The sequence below is a fragment of the Balearica regulorum genome, chromosome 2 (assembly GCF_011004875.1).
Source record: "Balearica regulorum gibbericeps isolate bBalReg1 chromosome 2, bBalReg1.pri, whole genome shotgun sequence".
NCBI classification, from domain to species: domain Eukaryota; kingdom Metazoa; phylum Chordata; class Aves; order Gruiformes; family Gruidae; genus Balearica; species Balearica regulorum.
In genome coordinates, this window is record NC_046185.1 from 21,859,072 (window position 1) to 21,875,385 (window position 16,314).

The window sequence follows — 16,314 nt, forward strand, 5'->3', positions numbered from 1 at the left end:
CTTGGCTCTGTATGAGCACTGCTCAACAACAACAGGTCCATAGAACAAAAACATCTCTATATTATCAACACTGTTTCCCACACAAATCCAAAACACAGCCCCGTACTAGCTACTCTGAAGAAAATTAACCCTCTCAGCTGAAACCAGGACAGATCCCCTCCCAGTCTTCTCTTCTCCAGGGTAAACTCTCAGCCTTTCCTCATATGAGAGATGCCCCAGTCCCCTCATCATCTTCGTAGCCCTCCACTGTACTCTCTCCAGTAGTTCCCTTTCTTGAACTGGGGAGCCCAGAACTGGACACAGAACTCCAGATGTGGCCTCACTGGGGCAGAGTAGAAGGGGAGGATAACCTCCCTCGAGTCTAAATTAGCCAGGAGGAAATCAGAGGAGGAAACAAGGAGCTCAACCCGTATGCTGTTCAGAAACAGAAATAAATAGGATTTTGAGTCATGCTACTCTTCATGCATTTAGGTGTCAAAGGTGTGAAATATCAAATGTCAGCTTTTTCCTGCACAATACACACAAAAAAAGGGAATTGAATACCCTGTTGTTTACCATAGTCTGCTGTAATGTGGCAGGCCTGCCTTCAAATCTCACTCTCCCCAGTTTGAGGGAAGGATTTCAGCAGGAACAGTTTACCACTGCCACTAGTCCAAGAATATACTTGGAGGTGATTATCTAGGTCTGTCACGTAGAAACTCAGTAGAAATAACTAAATATTCATTAGCGAGGGAGAAATAGTGAGAAAGTGACTATTTTACGTTGGCAGTTTTGGCACCGAGTTGGGAGATGCTAGGTGAAGTGTCTTGGCCAATAAGTACTTAATAATTTGTTAATGTTGTTCCACTTGAAGTCATTAAATACCCATTGGGGCAGGCACAGGAACTTGACTGCTGCACCCCACGTGACTGCACACAATCAAATGAACCTCTGTCTTTGCCACTCCCTCTCCTCACGTAACAAAGGTCACTTCATTCATACAAAGCAGAACCTTTGTACCTGAGACACATCCATCTCAGACCCCCTGCAGTCCAGCCATTCGGGTGCCCATCTGCATGGTGTGGGAGATGGGTTCACAGCCTCAGCAGCAGCAGAGATTCACAGTATAGCCCTGTTACCCTACTTCAGTGCCCTGGACCTCTTCCATCATCACGTTTTAATGTTCACAATTCCTATCTTAAGATGACCACAGTTTTACTTCCCTCCTGCGTCTTTCTTCCCCTGCTCTTCATCTGAATAATCATATTGCTGAAACTCAGCTGTTCCTGGCTCATCAATACCATTCTAATTAGTGAGCCAGAGTTCCCACCTGAATTCCCATCACACCACCTTGACCCTTGTCTTTTTACCAGCTTTAAAGGCAGCAGACATGGTAGGTGCAGCTTACCCTTTCCTGCCTGTTCAGCACCATGCAGCTGCCCTGGGAGCCTTGGGGCATTTCACTTTCTGTTGTTCCCATTCTCTGCCCTGCTTTTCCAAATGAGTTTTGACTTTTTCTGCTGCTGTGTGGTGCGATGAATCCTGGTGGGTCTCTGTCCCACAGCACAAAGGTAAGGCATCAGATGAGACAATTTGGGATGAGCAGATACAAAAGCAAACATCTGGTACTGCTCTCCTACACACTGTGACAGGAGGAACAAAGGCTGATGGGAAGATGAGCATTTTCCAAATCCAGCGTTATTTGTCTAAGTGTCTTTTTGGTAGCATGTGTGCACCCTCTCACGGCCCTCAAGAGACAACATTCTGCCTTCTGAAGCCATCATCGCTGAAGTGGAAGAGGTGGAGGGGATGAAGATGCTGGTGCTCAGCAGATTCAGGGACATGCTTGAGCAGTGTCACCGCTGAGTGTGCAAAACGGGGTTACCAGAGGAGAAAAGAGGGAAAAGTCCACAGAGCAGGTGCCTCTGGGATGGTGTACAACCGGTCTTTCCTCTTCTGCTCCTAGTTTTAGCTCATTTTCTAGCTGTCTTAATTTTACTTTCCCATATTCTGGTCCATATTCTGAAACACAAAGCCACCCCTCCCAGCCCGGGTCACGCCAGCCCTGTACAAAACCCACTGCAGAGGCCCCGACTTGCCCCTTCCCCTGGATCCTCGCCGGGCAGGCCCTGCCACGCGGGGACTCGGCTGGAGGCCTCTCCCGGGCGGGGGAGGCGCGAGGGGTCGGGCACAGCCCGGCGGGGGTGGCGGTTGCTGCCTGCGCGGGCCGCGGCAGTTGGGCGGGCAACGGCGCAGGGGGCAGCGGGGAGCGGCCAGGCGGGGGCAGCGGGGGCGCAGATGGCGCAAAGCAACAGCTACCGGAAGGTGATTTTCACCTGGTCCTTCGACAGCGGCCACACGCCCCTGGCGCTTGAGCCTGCTGCAGACAGGGTGAGGAGAGGCCTCGGCAGCCTTGGGGAACGCCCCGAGGGGCTTGTCCCCTCAGCCCGGTGTGTTGTCCAAGTAGTGGCATTGGTGGGTGGGGGAGAGCTGTGGTTGGGTCCTGAGGGTTGTGCGTCTCAAATCATCATACGAGAAACGGCTGGGGAGCAGTTCCTGATGGCCGGTGTCCTCCAGCAGCGGCTCAGGCCCATGGCAGCGGAGGGTCGTCTGCCGTATCAGCCTGTGGGGGCTCAGCTGAGATGGGCGGGATGCTTGGACTGCCCTGCACTCTCCCTGTCCCTCTGCGTGGGCAGGACCCACAGGCTTCCCAGCCACGGCTGCGGGGACCTCAGGTCATCTTTGGGCTCCCCAGCCACCTCTGTGGAGAGCTTGGTTCACCCTTGGCTTCCTCAAATCCCACTGCAAATTGCTTGGGTCACCTTTGGGCACCACAAGCCGATAAATGGCCACATTTTCAAAACAGCCCAGCATGTTTCAAACCCCAGTGTATACAGGGCAGGCTGGAGCAAGCGCCATGAGAACCCGGCCAGAATTTCCTGGAAGCCTGACCCCCCTTTCTCCATGCAAAGAGAGCTAATGCAGGAAGGGCCTGAAGCCAGCTCCCTGCCACCAGCCTGTTGCGCTGGCTGGGCAGTGGTAGGTGGAGCTGCCAAGGTCAGCCTGTTTAAATAGCAGTGTGTGGTGTGCGTTTGGGGCCATTTGGAGATAACTGGCTGCTCTGGGAGAAGGGTGGGCAGTGAAATTCCCTCAGGCAAGAGCAACTTTCCGAGCAGAGGCCTCACTTTCACCTAGGCTCCCATGCCGCCCCAAAACCCGGCTCAGCAGAGACTTTTGATCAAGGGGGGAAAAGTTGTGAACGATGACTACTCTGTGGTGGCTGATGTGTATGTGGAGGATGGAGTGGTGCAGCAGGTGGGACTGAACCTCAACCCTGAGCCACCCACTGGACTCATCGTGCTGGATGCGACCAACAAGCTGGTGATCCCTGGGGGCATTGATACTCATACGCACATGCAGTTCCCTTTTATGGGTAGCAGGTCAAAAGATGACTTCTATACAGGAACAAAGGTGGGTGCACATATGCATGCCTGTGTGTCTGTCTGACCTTTCTTAGAAAGGGATATCTGCTGGTTATTCAGTGTTTCTTCTGAAAGAGAGAGTAGCGTTTGAATCAAGCACAGGTAATTGTTACTGTGCCTTGGCTGGGACATTGTAATAAGTGGTTGGGGTACTCAGAGGTCCACCTTCGACCAGTATGTTATTTGGGTTCTTTGTGACACTTTTCTGGCTGTGGGTGGCAGGTGTGAAGCGCAGTCTTTTACCCTGATTGTCGCCATGCAGACTACAACTTGCACTGCTAGGTGCAACAAGCTTCATACTTCTCCGACCAAAGGTTAACTAAAGCAACAGTTTAACTACCCAGTGCTTTGGGAGTGCTCCTCTGGTAATCTGATGTTTCTCCTCTGTTAGCATGGGGGAATGCACGCTTTTCTTCTGTCACTCACTTCTGTCCTTATTGTGTCTCTCAGTGAAAGTCCATTTCAAACACAGTTTCTAAAAGTATCTAATTTCTCCCAGTTTTACACTTGGAGTGGTTTTTTTTCAGCTTTTTCGCTGATCTCATTACATTCCCTGTATTAGCAGTGTATCAATTACTAGTGTTAACAGTATTATGCATCATCTCCATACAGTAAAAATACTCATGCAGCGCTCCCTAAAATTTGTAAGGTACTTTTCTAAGAGCTTTGCTGTGCAGGCTGAAATGCTTTGCCCACAGAAGGGATCACATTGCCCTACTTGGCTTGTCTGTTAGCCAGCATCCTCAGGGAGCCTGTTATATCCTGTCCTGCTCACGGCAGAACTGGGATTTGCTAAAAATCAGAAAGCGATGGTGCATTTTTTCTCATGTGCAAAATACTAATTTACTTCTTTGAAACAGTTGAAATAAGTTAAATTCAACTCATTTTAACAAATGATGTGGTGCAGTAACCACGCAACTATTAAGAATCTTTAAAGTTTGTAGTCCTGCTTAGATTGACCCTATTCTTTAACAGGAAAATTCATTTCTTCTTTGTCCCATCATGTCATGAGAGTGGAAGTTAGATTGAGTGGCGTAATTGTACATTTCCATACTCTAACAAAGATTTGGCTTTTTTTAATGTTGAGCCCAGAGTACTGAAGGGAGGACTACAGATGACCTGTATGCTATCCTTAAATTACTGGTATATTTCTTTCAATAACTATTTATTCCAAGTCAAGATAGATTTGCTGGTGTTCCTGCTGTTATTTGGAATGAAAATATTTTACACTGGATAGTTTTAAGCACTAGAATTGTTCTTCTCAATGAGCACAGAAGTTATTGCCTGTCAGAGTTCAAGGAGCGTCTGGATGATGCTCTTAATCATATGGTTTCATTTTAGGTAGTCCTGCGAGGAGCAGGGAGTTGGACTCCAACTTGAGATAATCTATGATTCTATGATTCTGTAGTGGCTGATAATAATAGACTATAATTATTCTGCAAAACTTTGACAAATAATTATTTTGTCCATCACAGCAGATCTTTCCTGCCATACCAAAATGCCTGCTATGTCAAACATATCTTCTCTCTCCAAGTCAAACGTAAGATAAGATATAAAAGAAAAGCTGCAGCATTGAATTTCCACCTCAGAACTGATAGACAGAAAGGAATTATAAATTTGGTCGTGGGAATTTTTTTCCCCAAACGAAGTCTTTTCCACAGCGCTCTGGTAGAAATGAGGGAATCTATTATTATATGGGCCTAACAATGCTGTCTTTTTCGTGCGTCTTTTTCATTTCAATAACTAACTGTAGTTACCGAAATGACTTCCACAAGCAGTTTTTGGTTTTCACACTGCTTGTTGTGATAAATGGAGCGAAAAAAAAAATCAAGTGCACAATGTCTGTTCTGCTTGTCTACAGACATCACAAAGTATGTTTCCTGGCTGAATGAAGTGCAGAATTTGATTTCTGGAATACTTAGTTTACATGATTTACAGTACATAAATATATATATATTGATGTTTTGTCATTTTCTGTAACAATCCTTTATTTCTCTGTGAAGACCATTTTTGTAAACTATCAACAATGTATTTAAAGATTTGACATCACAAGAGACATTAAACAGATGTGACTTGAAGCCAGAAGATAATTGTGATTAACAGGAGAAAACATGTAAAAGAAACAGCAATGACTGTGGCTTTCTCTTGGTGTAAGTGATCCATTCTTAGTGCCTCTGTTGACTTTAAAGAGAGCCAAAGATGCAGACTAACTCAGATGTAGGTGCCTACACTGTGAAGCCACAAAGCAGGGGAGATAAATTGTGTGCTAACTTGCAAAAAAAGTAAATTTTTTTATGTTTTGAGGGGGGGGTTTAATAACTTTTTGAAGCACTGGACAGGGAAGCTGCAAAACAGAGACTGTGTACACAAAACAGGATGGCCAGATAGTCACTTTGGTGCCTAAAAGAAGGCTCTAGATCCAGCCTTGTGATCAGATGTCAAAAAGTTAGATATTGTGGACCTTCTCAACCCAGGTCAAAGTGTGACAAGTGTTCAGACCTATTTACTCAAGGTCATCATCTGACAAATATTTTGACAAGAGAATCAGGGAGACAAAGTTTTGTTCCAACTGTTGCAACATATGCTGCAATGATTAGCTAAGATTTACCCATTAAGTTGAATAAATAAAGGTACAGAATACCTCTCTTTACACAGAGAGGGGAAAACAATATTAGGGGAAAAAAGACTTTGCGTGGAGTTGTGGAACCAATTACTTTTTTTTTTTTTTTTTCTTGATGTCTATAAATTAATTCTAAATACTGCTGAAGAAATAAGAAGTCAATCTGTCTTGTTGAAAAAAATTTGACAGTTTGAACAACTTCTCTTGGAGAAAATGTTTTGCTGAATTCATTACAGATTCACAAATGTTTATGTCACTCTAAATTTCTTATTTTGCAAAATATACTGACTTATTTGCAATTTTGCTTCTGAATTGCTAAGTAAAGGGACTGATTCATCTATAAATATGAAGAGCAATATAGCATGAATTTGAACTGTGTATATTTTTATCTGAATTGGTTGTATCTGTTGTGCAAAGGGATGTTGTTTAGAGCAGGATTTCTCTGGCTCATTTGGAAAACTGCAACAATTACAGCAAAGGAATTTCTATATTGAATCAATTTCTGTTAGTCAAGGATGTAATTTTTGGCAATGACTAACAAAGATTCTTCAAAGGATAAAAAAAAAAAAAAAAAGGTAGTAATTCAATTGTCCATAAAGGAGAATGAAAATTATTGGTTAAAAAGCAATTTTTGATCCTCATAACATACATAAAATAAGATTTTTGTTTATTTACTTGTAAGTATATATATGGAGGATGTAAATGCCTCATTCTATATACTTGTAAGTATATATATGGAGGATGTAAATGCCTCATTCTATTTAAAAAACTGCTATGCAGTTTTACTTAATGATACCCTATCAGTAACAAAAATAATTTTAAACCACTTTAAAAACCCTTTTGGTGTCGGACAAGAGTTTGGGAATGGATTTTCAAACTGAATCTGCTTTTTTTCATTGTGTATCTGTCCCTGAATACTTTCCTGTCACACAGGCTGTTTTTTTCAACTACGTAGACTCTGAGGAAGTATTTCTCAAGTTGGCTATGATCTTCTGGTGCTCTTCTTTTTCAGTGATCCCACCCACTTAAGGAAACTCACTGATGCATGAATGCTCCAGACTCATCTCCACATCTTTAAGATTTTGTTCATGTGCAAAACCTCCTTCATTCTGAGAATTTCTCCATGATTCTCCTGAATACCTGTTTGAGACCATCCTTCTCAAAGGACCTGAAATAAATCTCCACAATCATTTTACAAGTTCAGACTTTACTGAGGGAAACTGTTCAGTGGCTTTTGGCTTTCCAGTGTATCAAGATTAATTGTTGCACAGGGATCAGAGGAGTGGGAGGAAATTTGCATTCTCTCTGATTGCTAAATATTAACTTTCTTGCTTTCAGGCTGCTATAGCAGGAGGAACCACTATGATCATCGACTTTGCCATTCCTCAGAAAGGCTGTTCTCTAATTGAAGCCTTTGATACATGGAAAAGCTGGGCAGACCCTAAAGTCTGCTGTGATTACGCACTGCATGTGGCGGTTACGTGGTGGAGCAACAAGGTAGACACAACAGCTGATTTTCAATTCTGTGAATTGGTACTGCACCTGCTTTGAATTAGTCCTTACATGCTAAATATAGATTGCTGGCAATGTAATAGTATATTTTTGAGTGTAAAAACTACATTTGAAGTAGTCCACATCCTTCTAAAAGTACATGTATTTGAAAGAATAAAGAAAGTCTGCAGACAGCCTACATCTTTGGAGAATACTGCATAAAGTTAAAGGAAAAGAAAGTAGTTGTGCAAGACCAAGACCTGGCAGACCAGAGGGGACAAGTAGTGTTTGCATAAATTTTGCCTTTTGGTACTTGAACACTTGATAATCTATGCTCCTGTTGAGTCTTGGTGTTGTTTGCTTTTGTTTTGTTTTGTTTTTAAGGGTATAAATGAAAAATATGGTACTGTACTTTATTTGTAAGGGAAGAGTTGTATTCCTGAGTAACTGCAGTATTATCTCCTTAAAGCAGGACTGGAGCCAATAATTACTTAAATGTGAGATTATCTAAAAAGCCCTTTTGGAATTTACATATGGGAGAATCATCCTTATTGCATGAACGTTGGCTGATAACCTGAAAGCTTTACTGAATAAATTAACTTTTCAGGTGCCTGACATTTATTTGAACCTGACCCATGTTTTACAAAACCACTTTAGATCCTCAGAGAACTTGCATGAGTACATAGATATATTAAGTAAATTCCATTTTAAAATATGAAATATGAGTACTTCCTCTAATTTTTAACTTTCAAAATATATAAAACAAAGCCTTCACTCTGCAAATGCCTCATCTTTGGTATTGTGTGCACTAAGCACTAAATAGACTGACCTCAACTTCTAACTCAAAGCAAAAACTTGAAATAAGTTCTCCAGTGAAGTTTGAGGAATGTGTATTTGAAACAGCCTTAGTAGAGAACAATGGAATTCTACTGAAAAATCCAATTAAAATAGGGAGGTGTAAATCAATGAAATGTCATAGTTTATGTTAAGAACTTAACTGTTTTTAAAAGCCAAGATCAAAAGAACTAGAAAGATCTGATGTTTTGTAGCTGTAAAAGACCTGAGTAAAGATGACTTTGATATTTCATGCCCTTCTAATTTGCTATCATCTCCTCAGGTTTTAAAGTATTTATTATAAACATACATTGTTTGCAATGCCTTCCCTTAGTCATAGTAATTGGTCAAGAAGAAAATAAATAAGACATGCCTCTGTATTTGTGCCAGAGCAGGGCCTTATGTCAGGTATTTATTTGCGTGATAATTCCCACTCAAGATACATTCCCATCCCTCCTCTGGATACTTTCAGAAAATTTCCTTGAGTTTTATATCAGTCTCTCACCTTTCTTTGGCAGATACAACCAGACTAATAGAGAGAAGATGAAAAATAATGTTTTATATTTTGAAAGGAATTTGTCCCATGGAAATTGTAATAGCATCACAGATACATGTCAATTACTATCACCATCCTTTTACTGGGAAGGAAGAGTCAAAGTTAGGTAGTGGATAGTTCTAGCTAACCAGCTGCACAAGAAATCTTTGGGCTAAAATCTGCATCTTCTTTCTTTAGGACATAATATTTTGCTGGGCTTCAGAGACTCTAGCAGAAGCAGGGAATCCTATCAAGCAGTGCAAATAAGAAAAGAAGCAGGCTTGCATCTAGAGTTTTAGAGCAATTTTGTCTGACAACAAAATATTTCAAAAGGCTATGTGTTGTTTAGAGTCAGGACAAAGCTCTAGAAGATAAGATCTTTTCTGTCACTCTGTTATTTGCCAGAAGTGGAAGTCTATTACAATCCAATTTTGAAAATCAGTTTTGCACAAATCTCCATACTCTATAAGTTTGATACATTGATTGTAATATTGGGCAGTGTGTTTTCAACATCAGGAGGTTTATTTGGAATAAAATTCTACTTCACTATCTTTTGTAAAAAGCATTCCCTTCCTGCAGTTACCTTGTGCCTCCAATATCTGCAGTGGTACTAGTTTATATATTTTGAGAATCAATTTGATACAAGAAGAATAGTATAAGTCAGTCTTTAAATATGTGACTTGGGCAGTTTGGACTGAACATATGTTTGATGACTAAGTAAAAGCCCACCCTTCATACTTACAATTTCTTTATACAAAATTAACAGGTAAAAAATAATATTGCTGTTTTTTGAAAATTGCTGATGGTCTTTCAGGTAAAGGAAGAAATGAAAAGTCTCGTTCAAAGCAAAGGTGTCAACTCTTTCAAGATGTTTATGGCTTATAAAGATCTATACATGGTCAATGATGAGGAGTTATATGCAGCCTTTTCCTGCTGTAAGGACCTTGGAGCAGTTGCTCAAGTCCACGCAGAGAATGGGGAGCTAATTGCACAGGTAGGCATTTGACATTTTGTCCATCAAAGTCGGGAATATAAATGATCCTGTTATCTAAGCACTTCAATAGATATATTAGTACCATCATTGTATCATAGGGAATGGCTTTTCTACCCTATTTTACCTCCAGGGAACTGAAGACAAACATCTTGTCCCAGATCCTAAAGGATGCTTGTGGTAGGCTAACAAATTGTAACCTAGAGTCCTGGGTCCGGGGTTGGCAGGAGGCAAATGATCCTGTTATAACGAGAGTTATACTTGCTGTATAATGTATATACTTGCAATATAATATGTATACTTGACTGACAAAAAGAAAGAACCAGTCAGAGCCTGACCATCGACCAAGTCAAGGGGGGAACGCTCGGCCAAGTATTTAGACATCAGGTGTGTGATGCATTACTGTGAGTCTCTCCAAACATAGTCAGCTCATCTAAAAGGAATGGATCCAGAAGTACAGAGAAGGCTTCACTGACTGGGCACAAAGTCTCAAGGTCCCTCTGTGCATAGTTAGCTTCACTTCACTCTTGCTACTACCATCTTAGTGCTGTGTGGAGGCACTGGGAGCATAACTGCACTGATGTCTTTGAGTTTCTTCAGCTGTTCTAGTCAATAGTGCTTTGACTCTGCCCCAGGTCCCATAATGGAAATTAATTGATTGCTAAGTAATCTCAAATCAGCAAAGTATAAATTCCTGGAATTATAGTAGGGACAAAATCTTACGCCTCTTAAAACCTTGTAGCCTCCTTCAGAGGCTCTGGATGTGTATCTTTATGCTTAGTAAGGATCTTTCAATTTTTTTTTCCAATGAGGGGTTAGGTACTGTCATCTCAGTTACTGACTGCGATCGTTTAAGAGTACATATTGAGAGAGATGATAGGATTTTCAAAAGCAGTGGTTTATCCCTGCAAGCCAGTGGAGAGTGTTCTCTGAAGTCACTTAGGTATTCTGAGACTTGTGTTTATTGAGAGGTACATCGGATTTCAGCTAACACAACAATAGCTTCTCTTGAAAAAAAAATCATAACTGCCTTACTGCCTTGGGTTGGTTTGTTTGGGTTTTTTTCCCCTGAAACTAGCTGCAGTGGCTGGTTTAGGATTCATTTGGCGGGCAGCATGATCACGACACCATGGTTGCACTTTAACTGACTCTTACATGTTTTTGTGTGGTGTTCAGGGTGCAAAGAAGATGCTGGCAATGGGAATAACTGGCCCTGAGGGGCATGAACTGTGTCGTCCTGAAGAAGTGGAAGCTGAAGCTACACAGAGAGCAATTACCATAGCAAATGCTGTAAACTGCCCCCTTTATGTAGTCCATGTAATGAGTAAATCTGCAGCAAGGGTGATAAGTAATGCACGAAGAGAAGGTAAAAGTCCTAATTCTTTTGTGCTTGGGCAATGGCATTGGAGGAAGGGTCATGGAAAACCAAACACAGAATCAGTGTCCTACCTGTCATGAGTACCATAACCCTCAGAACATGAGTGAATTTCTTGGAGTGGGATGTCTAAACTGTGTGTGTGTGTTGTGGGGCCCAAGGGGAGCTAAGCAGTGTGGAAGAACAGCAACCGGGATTGAGACTTTCTCTTCTCCCCAGCACAAACTTTTTTCTCCTTCATACTGTACCTCAGAGGTCAAAGTGATGGCCAGAACAGCATTATTGCATTAAAAATGATGTGACCAGTCCAAGACTACACATGCTCTGCTATTACCCTCCCTGGAGTTACAGTCTGCAAGCCAGCTATTTAGATGAGAAATTCTACAACGGAGACCACACCATGTTTTTACAGACAGTGCCATGACAGGACCAGGACTCCTATTCACTGAGCACTTAGAAATTGTGGTGATGATGGCACTGTCTGAAAGCCTCAGTTCCCTCCAGGGAAGGGTTTTTCAGGTCATGCACTGCAGGGTTCATAAATAGTTCTGGTCAGCCAAGGGAGCCTGATCCCCTTGACCATCTGTTGGGCAGGCTAGAAGCAACTGGAAGGCTGTAGGAATTCAGAATGTTTTGCCTCCTCATCTGTAAGTTCATCCAGAACCAAAGTGCTGTGAGGAGACATTATATGGGTGGAAGGAACAGGACAGAGGCCCATGATTTGGAGGGCCTAAAACTTTATGGAATGTCTGTCCTCATCTTTTTACATCTCAGCTTGTGTTCATCTGACCTAACATGAATTGGATACAGACCTCAGTTTCCTTATTTCTTGACTTTAGATAATGCTTGCATTGGAGGTGTAGATTATTAATATCAAAATGTATCAAAAGAGTATGAGAGTTTGACATGACCCGGCAATGTGCGCTTGCAGCCCAGAAAGCCAACCGTATCTTGGGCTGCATCAAAAGAAGCATGACCAGCAGGTCAAGGGAGGTGATTCTGCCCCTCTGCTCTGCTCTGGTGAGACCCCACCTGGACTACTGCATCCAGCTCTGTGGTCCTCAGCAGAGGAAAGACATGGACCTGTTGGAACAAGTCCAGAAGAGGGCCACAAAAATGATCAGAGGGATGGAGTACCTCTCCTATGAGGAAAGGCTGAGAGAGTTGGGGTTGTTCAGTCTGGAGAAGAGAAGGCTCTGGGGACACTTTATTACAGCCTTTCAATACTTAAAGGGGGCTTATAAGAAAGATGGGGACAAGCTTTTTAGCAGGGCCTGTTGCAATAGGACAAGGAGTAATGGTTTTAAACTAAAAGAGGGTAGATTCAGACTAGATATAAGGAAGACAATTTTTTTTTACAACGAGGGTGGTGAAAAACTGGAACAGTTTGCCCAGAGAGGTGGTAGATGCCCCCTCCCTGCAAACATTCAAGGTCAGGTTGGATGGGGCTCTGAGCAACCTGATTTAGTTGAAGATGTCTCTGCTTATTGCAGGGGAGTTGGACCTTTAAAGGTCCCTGCCAACCCAAACTATTCTATGATTCTATGACAAAAGTGCAATCAAAACCAGCATGATATCATTATGCTAATAAAAATGGATATGTTTATGTGGAATATGTATTGATTATGACTTCTAGTAAGACTTATCAAGACTTAATTCAAGTTTATAAAAGAATCTACCAAAACATTTTTTACTAGCACCTCTTTTGGTACAGTGCTATACTAGATTCCTCCACTAGATGACAGTGCTGCTGGTAATGTGGATTATATCTGTCAATGTAAGGTTATTTGTACATTCACAGGTGTGGCACCAACATTAACTGCAAGAAGCTGTAACAACAGTTCAGATACCCAGATTAAAGATGAAACACTGACTGTGAACATAAAAAGAGCTAAGATAGGAGGTGGTGTTTTATAACACACTATTCAAGTACAAAATTCTATGCTGATAGTAAATACTGTAAAATATTGTGTTGTAAGAATAGTCTGCAGTGCCAGTATAATAACTGATGTGATAACAGTATGCTTCTTCAATGTGTAAAAAGAAGAAATTGGTACAACTTATGCTTACTGTAGTGCAAATTGGATTTTATAGCTTCCTGGGTTCATGCAGTCAGAATCATCACTGCTTGCCTTTGTTAACAGCAACGTATAACATCTCTCCATAATTAATTTCTGTTTGCACAGAAGTATGCTATTTAGGAAACAGAAATCTAGGATTGATTAAGAAATTTTGAAAAGTAGCTAGTGTACCACAAAGATAGGTACAACAATTATAGTTTTTAATGAGACTATCTGTATAAATTCTGGCAATTAGAAATTAATTCAGGTTAGTTTCAGTAAAAGTGGCTCTCTGTTCTTAAAAGTGGTAATACAAAACAAGGAGTTCCAGACAAAAAACTTAAATTCTCTAAGTACTGTATGAATGACATAAATAAAACCCAAATACACTGCTGAAAGATATTCAACTTAATTCAACTGAGCTCCAAGCTCAGGAGCGATGCATCCCAACAAAGAGGAAGTCGAGCAAAAACACCAAGAGGCCCCCATGGATGAACAAGGAGCTCCTGGGCAAAGTCAAACAAAAAAAAGGAAGCCTACAGAGGGTGGAAGCAAGGGCAGGTAGTCTGGGAGGAATACAGAGAAACTGTCCAAGCAGCCAGGGATCAGGTTAGGAAAGCCAAAGCCCTGATGGAAATTAGTCTGGCCAGGGATGTCAAGGACAAGAAGAAAAGCTTCTATAGGTATGTCAGTGATAAAAGGAGGACAAGGGAAAATGTGGGTCCCCGCTGGAATGAAACGGGTGACCTGGTTACCCAGGATATGGAGAAGGCTGAGGTACTCAATGACTTCTTTGCCTCAGTCTTCACTGGCAAATGCTTGAGCCACACTGCCCAGGTCACAGAAGGCAGGGACTGGGAGAATGCAGAACCGCCCACTGTAGGAGAAGATTAGATTCGAGAATATCTAAGGAACCTGAAGGTGCACAAGTCCATGGGACCTGATGAGTTGCATCCACGGGTCTTGGGGGAACTGGCGGATGAAGTGGCCAGGCCACTCTCCATCATATTTGAGAAGTCCTGGCAGTCTGGCGAAGTTCCCGCTGACCAGAAGAGGGGGAACATAACGCCCATTTTTAAGAAGGGTAAAAAGGAAGACCCAGGGAACTACAGGCCAGTCAGTCTCACCTCCATGCCTGGCAAGATTATGGAGCAGACCCTCCTGGAGACTATGCTCAGGCACATGGAAAATAAGGAGGTGATTGGTGACAACCAACATGGCTTCACTAAGGGCAAATCATGCCTAACAAACTTGCTGGCCTTCTATGACGGGGTTACAGCATCGGTAGATAAGGGAAGAGCAACTGACATCATCTATCTGGACTCGTGCAAGGCATTTGACACTGTCCCGCACGACATCCTTGTCTCTAAATTGGAGAGACATGGATTTGATGTTTGGACCACTCGGTGGGTAAGGAGTTGGCTGGATGGTCACACTCAAAGAGTTGTGGTCAACAGCTCAATGTCCAAGTGGAGAACGATGAGGAGTGGTATTCCTCAGGGGTCGGTACTGGGACCAGCACTGTTCAACATCTTTATTGGTGACATGGACAGTGGGATTGAGTGCACCCTCAGCAAGTTTGCCGACGACACCAAGCTGTATGGTGTGGTTGACACGCTGGAGGGAAGGGATGCCATCCAGAGGGCCCTTGAAAGGCTGGAGAGGTGGCCCCATGCGAACTGCATGAAGTTCAACAAGGCCAAGTGCAAGGTCCTGCACGTGGGTCGGCACAATCCCAAGCACGACTATAGGCTGGGCGAGGAATGGATAGAAAGCAGCCCTGAGGAGAAGGACTTGGGGGCATTGATTGATGAGAAGGCTCAACATGAGCTGGCAGTGTGCGCTTGCAGCCCAGAAAGCCAACCGTGTCCTGGGCTGCATCAAAAGAGGTGTGACCAGCAGGTCGAGGGAGGTGATCCTGCCCCTCTACTCCCCTCTTGTGAGACCCCACCTGGAGTACTGTGTTCAGCTCTGGGGGCCCCAGTACAGGAGAGACATGGAGCTGTTGGAGTGAGTCCAGAGGAGGGCCACAAAGCTGATCAGAGGGCTGGATCACCTCTCCTATGAGGACAGGCTGAGAGAGTTGGGATTGTTCAGCATGGAGAAAAGAAGGCTCCAGGGAGATCTAATTGCGGCTTACCAGTATCTGAAAGGGGCCTACAGGAAAGCTGGTGAGCGACTGTTTATCAGGGAGTGTAGTGACAGGACAAGGGGGAATGGGTTTAAACTGAAGGAGGGTCGATTGAGATTAGATATTAGAAAGAAATTCTTTACTGTGAGGGTGGTGAGGCACTGGAACAGGTTGCCCAGAGAGGTTGTGGATGCCCCATCCCTGGAAGTGTTTAAGACCAGGTTGGATGAGGCTTTTGGCAACCTGGTCTAGTGGAGGGTGTCTTTGCCCACAGCAGGGGGGTTGGAACTAGATGATCTTTAAGGTCCCTTCCAACCCAAACCATTCTATGATTCTATGATTAAAGAGGTTAAAACCACTCTAATGTGAAAGCTGTATAAACTCTTAAATACGGGAAGGCTCTCAAGCATTTGAGATATTCACTCTAATGCAGTTTATTTATCTTTTCAAGATTATTTCTCATTCTTTTCATGCTAGCTTCCTGCTATTTACAGTTCTGAAATTTTTCATGTTTCTTTCCAAGCACTTAGCATGAAGTACAGTGTGTGGGTGCATATTCCTCCCATCCCATGTCAGAGGAAGATTGATATCCCTTTCTATTCCATCACTGACCTCAGAAGGGGAAAGATTGATCTTCATTGAGCATAATCTATTTTCTGGGTGACAGTGTGATACCAGAGTTGAAGTATTGCATGAAAGTCTGTCACCCATTCCTTCAGCCAGTAACGCCTATGAGGAAGCAAGGCTAAGAAAGTGTGATGTGGCGATATAAGACTTACACTGCCTCCCACTTAAAAATGCTTTCATTCTAAGTGT

At 42.9% G+C, this 16,314-nt stretch overlaps 1 protein-coding gene across 1 annotated transcript in view; it reads left to right on the forward strand.

The window, feature by feature from the left end:
• The first annotated feature begins 3,065 nt into the window (after window positions 1-3,065).
• The window catches only part of DPYS (dihydropyrimidinase), a 33,734-nt gene continuing 20,485 nt past the window's right edge, over window positions 3,066-16,314 (forward strand). The window contains exons 1-4 of the mRNA XM_075743509.1: window positions 3,066-3,450; window positions 7,420-7,578; window positions 9,756-9,935; window positions 11,109-11,298. Of these exons, the coding sequence (XP_075599624.1) occupies window positions 3,181-3,450; window positions 7,420-7,578; window positions 9,756-9,935; window positions 11,109-11,298 (799 nt within the window). The 5' untranslated portion in view covers window positions 3,066-3,180. The remainder of the gene's footprint in view (window positions 3,451-7,419; window positions 7,579-9,755; window positions 9,936-11,108; window positions 11,299-16,314) is intronic.